General features: G+C 37.2%; 1 protein-coding gene across 1 annotated transcript; it reads right to left on the reverse strand.

Moving 5' to 3' along the window:
* Nucleotides 1-747: 747 nt before the first annotated feature.
* On the reverse strand, nt 748-13,243 carry traf3 (TNF receptor-associated factor 3). Its single transcript, XM_046856108.1, is given in 13 exon segments — nt 748-2,548; nt 3,443-4,036; nt 4,362-4,539; nt 5,143-5,177; nt 5,180-5,282; nt 5,556-5,648; nt 5,886-5,960; nt 6,064-6,144; nt 6,492-6,650; nt 6,754-6,858; nt 6,989-7,040; nt 8,000-8,217; nt 12,852-13,243. Coding segments are annotated over 11 exon segments (1,668 nt in total). The 5' UTR covers nt 8,215-8,217; nt 12,852-13,243; the 3' UTR covers nt 748-2,548; nt 3,443-3,464.
* Nucleotides 13,244-13,544: the final 301 nt, after the last annotated feature.

The raw sequence follows: 13,544 nt of genomic DNA on the forward strand, positions 1-13,544 counted from the left end.
TACTAATAAAATAATTTTTTGCTGAAATCTTAATGTCAAAAAATGTGTACAGTTTATGGGCAAACGTATTGGAACGCATCTTTTCTAGCCATATGTAGTTCTTCCCCAAACTATTACCCCAATTTTGTGGCATAATCTTGTTCCTGCATGACCGTGAATGTGCACAAAGGCAGCTTCCTGAAAATATAGTTTACATGTTAGAATGGAAGATTTTGAGTGGCCTACTATAGAGCTCTGATCTCAACCCTACTGAACACCTTTGGGATGAATTGGAACACTAACTGCACCTCAGGCCTCCTCACCTCACCTACATCAACACCTGACTTTAACACCCTTTTGGTCAAATGGGGGCAAATCTCCAAAAGCACAACCTAAAAATCACTCTTCCCAGAAGAGTGAAGGTTATTATAACATCTAATGAGAACTAACTGTGAAATGGGATATTTAAAAAGTACATACGATTCTACATACACAAACTTTTGTCCATATAGTGTATGAATGAATGGTTTAACACAGAACCATTAAATATGCTTACTAGTGCAACAGGGACCCGTTAGTATTGATGATAAATGCTGTTGTGGTATGGCTTTCCCTACGGAAAAACATTAGGATATTTTAGTTATTTTATCTGAGTGTTTAAATTTGTTTCATATAAAAATGATAGCTGCAAATGTTCACCCAAACCTGTGGATTAAATTGAGACTATTTAAAATACTCTTAATGAAAAAATGACAACCAACAAAAAAATCATGGTAAAATGTTTGTGTTTTTTATATTCATATACATATACATTTGCAGTACACATACAAAAACATACTTGTGCAAATATTCTCCTTGAAAAGTGATCTGGTTAACTGTAAATGTTTCTGTCAGCATAGCTGTTGGCTAGTATTACAAACGGTGTTAAAAAAAGAGCAATATATTCTGATGCACAGCATCCATCAATATTTAACATTACAAAAAATAATGTCAGAATAGTAAACACATTTGGGAAATAAAACGCATTTCGGTTTTGTTGATTTAACATGCATCCTTTTTTTTTTTTGCGCCCCATGTGTTTCCTGCATTTCTTTTCTCTTTATGCTTTACAGCACAGGTCCAATACAATCCAATACCAGTACACCAAAAAAGAAAGTTCTACCACCGTGTGCACACAACACATTCTATACACATTCTTCTCTATATGAATGACTCAGCACGCTACACTGAACGTTTATTTCTTTAGCCTTTTTAACCACCAATATATCACTGGATACAGTTGAATTTCACTGAAAGTAAAAGCTTATCTTCCAGATCAACAGCCTGAAATATCAACTTGGGCCTCATTTATCAAGCTGGATACGAGCAAATCTATTCATAAAGTGTTCATCGGAGCATTTACATAATATATTTGCTACTCATCAAAATCCAGTTAATTGGAACTGGATTTTTGATTTTGTATCCTACAAAAGCTACTGTAGCAAATTTGTTTTCACATGCAAGTACTCACTAATGTGAAGCTCACCAAGCACATGAACTAAAGCTGATGTAGACTAATGAGTTACTCAGATTTTATAATTTTATATAAAGATCACACTGTCAAGTTTAAATTGCTGTTATTTCAAGTATACACACATTTTTATGAAAATCCACATATTTTCAAATTGAATAACACTTCCTGGATAAGTTTCAAGTACACACAAACGTTCATGAAAATGTGAAAAAAATTGTGAATGTGACTTGAATGAAAGCCGGACTATAAATTCAAAAACCAATCCATAAATTATGAACAATAACACCAGCTTTCCAGCTAGGATAAAAAGAAATAGCACCCTATGAAGGGAGGAAGAGCTAGTGTGTGTTTAGGCCATTTTAGCAAATTTCACATTTTGGGGTTACTCTTATCATTAAGCCATCGTTTTATTCATCATTATCCCCTGCTGATATGTTTTATGGGTATCACTAAATGCAAGCAGCAAACTAGCTTTTTAACAACATAAGACCTGGAGTACAAATCATTTACCTAAACCTAAAGGAATTTGTATTTTGTTTTGTTTAATTTACTAAACTTTAACTTTACTAAAAGATTGATAAATGAGGCCCATTTATTTGCTATATCGGATTGAAATATTGTTCATTTTTATTTAAATATTTCTTAATTCTTGAAAAAAGCAAAATGTCAGTTACAGAGAACAAAAACGATCCCTTATACATTTTTTTTCTGGGTGAAAGGCAACTCATCAGGTTGGCATCATGATCACTGTCATTATTTTGCCTTTCTGTTAATTTCTACCAGCACAGACAAGGACATAATTTGTTTGATTAGATGTGAAAACCCTTTGCTCTTTCTGCTCCATCTTGAACACTGTAGCTATCTGAGACCCTCCTACTCTGGTCATGATCCAAAGGAGAGTGCAATCTGTCCCTCAAGAATCTGTGCCTCAGTCTCAGGAGTACCAGCCTGAGACTTTCAGCTCGCTCTTGTGTTTGGTTGATTCTTCTCATCGGTTCCTGCTCTGTTTTTCCCAATCCTGTGACTTCGTAACATCCGTGATGAGCACCAGGCCCTCTGGCATGACAGAAAAATCTGTTATAAAAATGTAATCTAAAGCGGTAGAGATGGGAGCTGAAAAAGATCACTTCAATAAAAAAAATGATAAAAAAACAAAGAAAAAGAAAATTCTATAAAAACTAAACTGGATAAAACCCTTGCAAATGAATAACAGAAATTTAAGCCAAATACACTGCATTTAAATGCTATTTTTGGTCAATTGTCAGGGAATGATCTGAGAATTAGAAGTTTTCAGTTCTAGATGTTAAAAGTATAATTTTCATGAATTCTACGTGTGATGGGGAACGAGTTGGGTCTAAATAATAAAAAATGTTAACCAAGTATGTAGTAGGACAACAGTTTTGTGGTTAACTTTATACTAACAACCTAGTCTTAATTATGAGCTTTAATATCTTCCCCTATAAATTTCCTGGTCTTTTATAAAGCAGATATTTAGGAAGGAAAGATTCTTTCACAGACCAAAGGCCGTATTTTCTGAATTGTCAGACCACAGTGGGCCTTTATCAGATTCAAATTATGCAGTGATTTTATAAAATGTTATCACTAACTGGCAACACTTTTCTTCCATTTACTTTTGTTTAGAGTACTGCTGCTTTATTTGGTATGGAAATGAAGTTAAATTTTACAGTGTGTAAATAGTAACCTAACCCTTTGTGTGACAGTGTTGCAATGTTTTAGTGTCATGTAGGTGTTAACATTTTTCTGAATCACCCTGTATTTATGCTACAGTTGCATTTATATTTCTTTTTAGTGCAGACCTACAGGAGTGTTTAAACCTAAATTTGGACCTAAAGTGGCAGTCTAAGGGATGTGGCACAGACCAATAAAACATTTATTTCACATATTTAGCAATTTGAGTTTCAGTGACATGAAAATGACAGTGGTACTGACCAATGGGATAAGTGTCCAGGTGTCATGGGTCAGGCAGGTCTGAGGTGTCCACTGTGACCTTGATGAAGATGGTGTCATCTTTGATGTAGCTGCCGTTTTCCAGCACAGTTTGGGTAATAAAGAGTGGACACCCTGAGGCAATATTCATTTCCCCTGTGGGCCGCCGGAAGCTGCTGCTGTTTGGGTCAGGCTTGAAGGCATCAGCCAGGTGCTTGTGTGTAGGACCTTGGTCCATTAGCATGAGTGTCACCTTTTGGCGGAAAGGCCATGGCAGCAGTGCATCGTACTCACCACGCATCACTACGAAGAAGAGTGACAGGTGTGTGCCCTTTCCCATACCATCACCGTTCAAATAAACACGCGCACACATCTTGTAGCCAAAATAGCCAGTGTAGAAGGGCTGGCTGTAAAGCGACAGTGTTTTAGAAGCCACCGCCTCTTGTTTGCGCCGTTTGTAGTCACAAATCTTCCAAATAAGAGTTCCGTTAAAGCTGGCTGTCTCCAGCACCTGCAGCTTAAGGTCCATGTCGGCCAAGCGAATGTCATGCACACTCAGCAGCTCGTCATGCCGTGACAGCTCCGTCTCTAATGAGGCTGGAATTGGTACAGGACACTATTAATAATACTCAAACCACTGTAATTGTTAATAATCAAATACATCCCCCATTGATTCACTTGGTGCAGGCAGTACTAATCATGGGTTTATTTCCACTGTACTGTAAAGTCTGTATGTGTACATGTACTGATTATTTGGAGGCCTAATTTGAACATTCCTGAATATAAATAATTTTGCAGATTGACAGCTTTTTTACAAAATAACAAATATACATCTACAATATGAACTTTGAAGAATTTTTTGTACGTGTTGTTAGGTTTAGTTAGATGGTTCATGAAGGAGGAATACAGAGATGCCACTCACTCATCGTGTGGGTACCCGAACCGGTGCGGACAGAGTCAAGTGATGCTACCATAGAGCGCATGCTCTCCACGGCCCCCCTGAGAGCTTCCACTTCCTCACGCATGGCCCTTAATGGCCGCAGTTCCCTTAGCTCCATCTCCACTTCCAGCAGCTTCTCGGAGTGTGTACTCATTAGCTTCTACATGCACATAAGAATTTTTGGCACACTGAAATTTCAATGTCTACTATTAAAAACCATTTTTATTTGCTCAAAAAACTAAAAAAATATATAAATTCTATCTTTATTCAACCGATTATATTTCTGGGAAGTAGCAATTCTAGAAGATCCAAATAATTACACTAATTAATCAGTTACTAATCCAAGCACTAACTAATCAGCTCTTTGTTAACAATGAACACTTTATTATAAGCATATACATTACTATTTCTAAATAAATAAAAAATAGTAATAAAAATGCAGTGCAAACAAATTACTGTAAGATAAAATAAAATGTAAGATAACAGTCCATAGCAGATTAATCATTAGTTGTAGTGCTGTTTCTAATTTAGCTGGCAAAAAAAAATAAAAAATGTTTCAAGTCAAAACCATCAACAACCTGTCAGGCCTATTTAAAACTTTTGATTAAATCTGGGTTTTCTTTGCCAGGATAGTCAACATAAACTCATGGAATCTCAAACCCATTCTGGTTTCATAGCTGTATAAGGTAAAGTCCCGCTTCAGGCATGATATGTAAACAAGTATCAGGTGACATGTGCAACGCAAGCAAATGATGTTTCTCACCTGCATAGTGGAGAGTTTTTGCTCCACCTGCCGGTATTTTCTCTCATCTCTTTATACTGTTCTTCCACTTCTGTAATACGACTGTTCAGACCTGGGAGAACCTTGTAGCGTTCCAGCAGCTCGTTCTTAACATCTTCCACCTTTGCGAACAAATATTTGTTAGAGAGAGATTCCAGAGAAGATTTTGGTAAAATCTTTGTGTCATTCTGAAATAGTTTTTTTTAGTGTCACATACACCTGCCCAAATGTAATTTTGCATAAGCAATTATTCATAATTTTATACCAGAAATTAATGTTCATGCACAAGAGTCATTATGATGGTATCATCTATTATGCTCCAACTGTTACTACACATTAAATCCACACAAATGCAAGTGCTATACAGTTCAGTATAAATGGTAATGCTTCCCTACCTTGGCCTCCAGGGTGTTGCTTCTAGCCACCATTAGTCGCAAGTGTTCTGACGCAAAGCTTGACTCATGCTCCCTCAATTCCTGGTTTAGACCCTGCAATTAAATATACTTGTGTTTATATACATACACATAAATACATATATTCCCTCTTATTATATTGTTATTCACTCATCAAGCACTAAAAGCCTATCAATTATTATTAATTATCAATATTAATTAGGATACTGCATCAAGGCTAACGAACTAACTACATATTAATAGAAGTTAAAATTAATTAAGAGAAAATGAAGGCCTAAAATTGCTTTTACTGTCCCAAATCAGCAAAATCACCTTGTAGGTGCAGCCAAAACGAAAGAAGGAACAAGTGACTTGAGCCTTCGGACAATCTTGCTGGTGCATGGACAGCTATAAAAGAAAAGAAATAATAATAAAAAAAAAAACTGTAAAAATTACTGTAAAATGCTGCTATTTAAAACGGTGATAAAAATTAGACAGACTTAATTCTTACCTCACTTCTTAAAATGGATGGAGCTGAACAATGATTAGGGCATGCTACTGGAATTGCAGGACATACGGTTTCTTTGTGTTTCTAAAGGAGTGAAACAGAATGACAGAACCGGGAAAGAGAGAGTTATCATTCTAATCATAAGATAAGACAAAAATGCTTCACCTAGACTTCCTAGGACTTCCCACAGCCCATTTATGTACAGTAACTACTTCCACAATTCTGACAAAGCACGAGGACCAGCATTCTCTAAATGTCGCACAGGAGATTCCCCCAAAGTTCCCAGAACTAATGTGAAACCAAAGCGTCATGGGGCATTTTTGGCACAGAGGAAGGGAAATATTTAACATAGAGGAAGTACTAACAAATCAATGAACTACACTTTAATGAGTCTGCAAATAAAAAATCTCTGATAAAATAGTTCTGAGTACCTGTAGCTCTGTTAAGGCTATTTTGTGTTTGCAGAATTCACAGGTGGCCTCACGGTATTTGCATTTGCGGCTCAAGTGTTCAGGCATGTCCTTCCTCATGATCTTCTCTTTACACAACGGACAGGGAACCTCAAAGTACTCACACATGTTCAAATGGTCCTGTTGGTCAGACAGGCAGCAATGTAGAAGGACAAACAATGCACAAAAAAAGGTATAAAGCTATTAGAATGCATAAAACTAAAATAATTGCAAACAAGCTCACCGTAACCTGTTGTAAACTCATTTGTTCTTTACATCCGTTTTTTGCACTGCGGCAGAAGACTTTCAATGTCATAATCTCTTTATGACAGCAAACATCGCGGAATATCTGAGCATAACAAAAAAATTAAAATAAATAGAGTTGGCCGTTACACTACTACCATCCTACAGACACAGACTTTTTACTTTCAGTTAGATCTGCAGTTTTGGTAATAGATCTATACTGGGAAAGGGCTTACTTTATCTTGAGATAATGGCTCCATATCAGCTGGGCACACTGGATTTGGTTTACTGAAAGAAGTAAAAAGAAAGGCATTTTACACTGTAACCATAGTCATGATGCACATGTTCTTATGTAAACTAACATGTTGCTGTACATTTTCATTTAATATATATTTCAAGTATACAACAAATTCAGCAGTCATGTGGATACTACATAAATATTTGAATCGTTCTGAAAATAAAAATATGGTGACAATGTTTAATACATTCAGGTAATGGGCTTTTTCCTAAACTTTTTATTTTGTTAATAATTGCAGCCTCTGTAAACACGGTAGGTAACCATGGCGTAAATTGGGTAGTGAATCAGGTAGTGACAGACACCCAGCTGCAGCCAATTGTAATTCTTTCTAGATAAATAACAAGACAGGACAGATATCAGATGTTGAGATTTATTTCCTAATAATATTATACAACTCTACATTGCAGTTAATAAAAGTAATGTATTTAGACTGTTATAATAAGTATTACACCCCAAAACCCAAGTGCTAGTCATATATTTAACCTGGTTTATTGAATGCAAATTCCCTCTACAGGATGTGGGTTTTCCCCTACCACACAACTACTACAAATCTGGGAGTGAACAGGTTATGCCTCTTCTAAAACACTCAAGGTTTCTGCATGTATTAAATAACAGAGCAGCTGAATGTGCTTTGAGGAGAGCACTAATTGTCTATTTGTATTTTCATGAACAGAATGCTCAAGGCTGAGCAGGGGTTATTCTGAATTCCAAAGATTTAAGATAACAGTTGGAAGCCACATTTTGCGTTCTTTGCAGCTTGAATGGTTTTCAAGTATCAAACAATCATTGTTTTTAAAGATATATGTTAGCTTCAGGTTGAGTTTCTTCTCGTATTCTTATTCTACCATTTTTTAACAGATCATAAAATGCATTAGGTCATCAGCTTGACAATAATAAGCACATTATATTGATAAATGTGGTAATGACAGAAATCTAGAAGTGTCCCAACCCAAGCAGCTGGGTAATGCAGCTCTCGCAGAAGCGGTGTCCGCACTCGGTCTGCCGAGGATTACACAGCACCATGCGACAGTGCTCGCAGCAGTACTTAGGCTCAGGAGGCATGATGAAGTTGTCCTGAAAACCACCACGAAGCGGGAGTAAGGACTGCTGCTGATGCAGAGCAATCGGCTGCTCCCGCCCGTCCACACGGCGCGGCAAGGACATGACCTGCAAAAGGGGACAAGTGGACATGTTATCTCCCTGAATATGGCATGGCTCTTGTACAGGCTTATACATAGCAAATGTAAGGTAATAGATAATCAGATCAGCAAGCAAATAAAAGTTTTAAATGTATGTAGTTCACAATTTTTTTAATGGAAGGCCTTGTGGATTCTGTTTCTGAGTCCTAGGGATGATTTCAACCTCTTTAAATATGGGAACGTTCAAAAAATGTCATGCACCTGAAAAGTTTACAAAAAGTCACTCACTGATCAACACGTCTGATTATTGAGCAACTATTTTGTTCTGCTGAAAAAGCACCAGAGCCCTACAACCCAAATATGGTACTCCACTATATTACACCCTGAAGCCATATGAAAGGAAAGAAAGGAAGAGAAACTGCATTCCTGCACCACAATAAGACCAAATCAGATGGAACTGGCCCAAGAGGCAGGTGTGAAAAAGTAGATTTTAGCTAAACTACAGAATCTGATTCAAAAACCACACACAGTGTCAAGAAAAGTCTCGATTGCATAATTATATTCAGACATGAATGAATGAATGAATTCTGAGTATATCGTTGGATCATTTGAAATATGATCTGGATGTTTTCTTACAGCACATGATTTAACAAAAGAAAAGATGGAAGAGGGGTCTAAAAAGCTGAAGGTACATGCAACTTCTTCAAAACCACTGACAGAAAAAGTCAACAAATCTTTGGCAAGTTCTCACTGAAAACATAAAAACCACGAAAAAAAAAAACAGGGCTACAAACTAAATTCCAAATATTAAATAATACATTGACACATTATTACAGATATAACTTGTTTAAAACATTTGGTGTTTTCTTCTGTTGTTCTGTTTCTTTTGATGTTTGTACAAATCAACCAGAATCTTTCCACAGCACTTCTGTCCTTTGTCTTAGTTTTGCCACCTCATCTTAATCTTAATCTTAATAATAATAATAATAATAATAATAATAATAATAATAATAATAATAACAGTGACTGTTGTTCAAATTGATATGCAAATTCAAATTCCATATACATTTTCTGCACACAAACTTCTGAAGATGAACAAAAAATGATAGAGATAAAAAACAAAACAAAAACAATAAGCAAATGTTAAATAGCTGAAAATTTCTCACAATCTTTAAATCAGTAGCCCAGTGCCTTAGCTGCTCAGTCATTACCTTAATACTCAAGCAATATATTTTGATATTCCAGCAACTAATCCCCTTAATGAATTAAATGCAGGGAAAAGTATATTCCTACCGTTGAGATTGAGGACTCCCTTTTTAAACAGGTGTAAGCAAATAGGTTTATGCATGAGGGGAAATGATAGCTGAGACAAAAACTGCCACTGTGCCTCTCTCAGTTTCACCAATGTATTTTAATCTCTATGGATTAAATTCAGGTAAGGTATGGTAATTAGCTGAGTCACATGTCAAAGCAGAAAAAAACACACCAAAAAGTGCCAAGTGTTGATGTCCTATAGGTGTGGACTGTAATATGGCCGTCACTAATACAGTGGGACACAAAGATGTGTGATTTTAGATTATGCTGAGCTCTATAGGACATCAGCATTTCTCTTTCTCACACACACACACACACACACACACACACACACACACACACACACACACACACACACACACACAAAATCTACTTCACAAAAATGTTTATAACTTGGCAGGCAGAAGTTACCAACATGTCCATTTTTTTCCAGGCCTTGCACTGCCACATCAAGAACTCCTGACCAGCAGCTCACAGCCTGGGAAACCCCTTCATAACAGGCATACCTCTTAGGCACTAATAATATCTCCTTGGAGTTAAGTACCTCACTAAACCAAGCACAGAGGAAGATCCCAGCATTGCCACACAGCCCAACATGAAATACCATCTACAGACACTTCCACAGTTATGTTGTTGGGAGTAACATGGCAGTGCTTTTTCAATTCAAGTTTAGCACAAGTTGTGTGAGAGTATATGAGCACAGCTCTGCAAAAAATAGAACAGGAAAAACAGACCATCACCAAGATACGCTGAAGCCTTTGTCAAACTGTAATTGACGAAATTATTCCTGCAGCACATCTTAAATATGTCAAAGATTAATAACACATTAAAACCTAACAAATGTCTTTTGTCATTTGAAAAACAGTGCAAATGTGTTTCTAAAAATGTTCATTATCCACAGCAAATTATAAACAAAAAATGTTGAATGAACTAATGAACTTTTACATAAGTTTGCTGCATGTTACACCTTGTCAGACAAGTGCACAGCTGCAGTGTGAGCGAAGCATTCAAAACTGTCTGCTGTGTCATAAGAAGATGCTTAATCATCTGTTGACAGAGCTTAGGAAATTACAAAGAAATATGAGCTAAATGAAATGATCTGACTGATGAAACCACTGTCATATAATATAGTTTTTCTTATGCACACTCATTTTCTATTTCTATCTATCTATCTATCTATCTATCTATCTATCTATCTATCTATCTATATATATATATATATATATAAATAAAATACACATACATACACACACACATACATGCACAATTCTGTTACTATTATAACTACATGATCACATCAGCTATACATTCAAATGTCCAAGTTACTGAGAAACTCATTTGTGATTTTGCATCTGTCTGCTTCACATTTGCATCTCTTGTTCAGTCATACCAGGTTTTGATATATATATATATATATATATATATATATATATATATATATATATATATATATATATAAACTTGCCTATCAAGCATGGTTAAGTACTGCCCCTAAAAGTGGGACATTTAAGCCTTAACCCATATTCTGCATCATCACATGAGAGAGAAATTAATTAACAGTCAAAACCATCCTGGGGAAAGCAATGCATTATTGGCTGACCAATATGTGTAGTTCTCTAGGAGCTTCCAGGAATATTTAAGGGGGTTTTCACTTTGCTGGCTCATTCCCTGCAGTCACTGCTGACAAAACACACACACACACACACACACACACACACACACACACACGCATGTGCGCACACACGCGAAAAAACAGTACATGTGCAATTCATGCTGGAGACAGACAAATCTCATAGCCCAACATGCTAAAACTAAAACAACTACTTCATTATTCTACTATACCAAACAAATTACTCTCACTATGATAGACTCTCACTAGTATAGTAAGATAACTGAACAAATTGAATGTAAGCCCAAACACTATTTTTCATGAACTTTCATGCATTAAAAAAAAGATAAAAACGCAGACACTTTAGCGAATTATATTTCAATTTCGGTTCATTTATATTTAAAAGAAAAAATCTGTTCCTACAAATGCAATAGAAGGACTTTGAATTGACCCACACATGGCTACAACAGAACACACAAGGTAGGAAACTTGCCTCAAAAAGACAGAGAGCAAAATGCAGTGAGACTATTTATGCTGTCTCACCCAAAGCACCACATCCAACAAAGTCCACCAGAATTTAACACCAGAAAGAGCTGGCGGTGAAGTGTGTAACCCAATCCACCAAGAGTGTAAGTTCAGGGCTGAATGGCGTGCAGGTAAAGGTTTTCTTTGAACATGCCTTCACTGCTGGAGAAATCATAGCAAAAATGAAACAAAAGTCTAAAGGGGAATATCAGCCTATTCTCGTCTGACCTTTCAACAGAGGAAGAGATAGTTCAGTACTGACACACACACTGTTAACGGGAAGAAATAGTTGTATTTCCATGTTGTTAAATGATTACGATTAGTTCAAAAGTGCAAAAGAGTATATATATATATATATATATATATATATATATATATATATATATATATATATATATATATATATATAGCGTGCCAGGACATATATACGAGTAATCAGCTTCTTTGCTGAAACCAAGTCCCTAAAGACAGTGTGTGTGCTGAAGCATGACAGGGACCTTACCGTGTTTATTCCGAGAGTTCGACAGATGTCAGATTCAAATGGCCCAGGTTATGAAGTGAGAAAGAGTGATCAAAAGCAAACCCCAGCATCCCCCCAAAAACTGACAATGCCTCAGCACAAATTGTTCAAATTCAAGTGTGTTAAACTCGGCTGTGTGTCATCATGGTTTTTCCATCAGTAATTTACAAGCCTGAACCACACTTTCCTAGGTCAAAAAGAAAAACACAAGATACATCAATGATGGTGGAGGAGATCTCTACCCATCTCTGGCAAAAATCAATCTTTTAAAGAGCAGGGTTTTGTAGTTAAAGTAGAAAATGTTTAGTTCTGTGATGGATGAGGCAGAAACTTGTCATCTATGAGCCAGAAAACACAGACAGCCCAAATATGTATTGAGCTGATGGTAGTAAAGGCTGACTGGAGGCACCACTTCAGAGCAGGGTTTGGGGCTAGCTGTTCTATTTCTTTAATCATCCTCGAAAATGACTTTTCATAGCTTATCTCTTCTTAAAATATTTAGCTAGAAAGGCCTGTCCCAAAGAGGCAACTTTTGGGTGCTAGCCACATAGCTTTGTGGTTAAATGAGCCCATGGCTGCTTTGGGCTTGCCTTGACACAGGTTGTTGCTAACTAAGCCACGCTTCTCGTGCCCTCGCTAAACGTGGAAAGCTAGCTGGACTTCCAAACCACAACATTTGGGTTCAAGCACTTACATGAATCAGTTATGGACGTCGTCCGATATTGCAACACTGGTTTTCGCCTCTGAACAATGTAACAGCCGGAGCCTCGGTGGCTTGTCCACTTCATGAACGCTCCCAGACGCCGTGAAGGTTTCCAGCGGCTACAATTCACAGAGAAATCCGTCCTCGTTTGCTTTCGCACAGGCAGCCGCCACCGAGACACCAAACCTTTTCATGGTCGGATGTCCAGTTTGGAGAAGAAAAAGTGCGCAATTTGGCCCGTGGAGAAGCTAAAAAATCCACCAGCGCTCAAGCCTTGTGCGCTGTTGATGTCAATTCGAGTAACTGGAAAGCCCCCTCCGACTTCCTCAGGAAATCCCCGTCAAAAAAAAAGCGTAGTAAAAGGACGCCATTGAAGTGAGCGAAACGCGGGACCGCGAGAGGGCGCTGTGCGCGCACGCAAACCTCAGCGGAGTTTTAAATAAGGGGAGCAATCTCATTGGACTAAGCTGTGCTCTGTGTAAATTCACTTCAACAGTTCTCTCTCCGCCTGTGTGTAGTTTGATTTGGAGAGTTGTAGTGTGGGGTAGTGTGGGGGAGTGTGGGGGAGTGTGAGTAAGTGTAGTGTGTTTTACTTTACTTTACTTTACTTTAGTGTGGTGTGGTGTGGTGTAGTGTATAGTGGGTTGGTGTAGTGTAGTGGGTTTTACTTTAGTGTAGTGTGGG

Source organism: Silurus meridionalis, chromosome 8 (assembly GCF_014805685.1).
Source record: "Silurus meridionalis isolate SWU-2019-XX chromosome 8, ASM1480568v1, whole genome shotgun sequence".
Lineage (NCBI taxonomy): Eukaryota > Metazoa > Chordata > Actinopteri > Siluriformes > Siluridae > Silurus > Silurus meridionalis.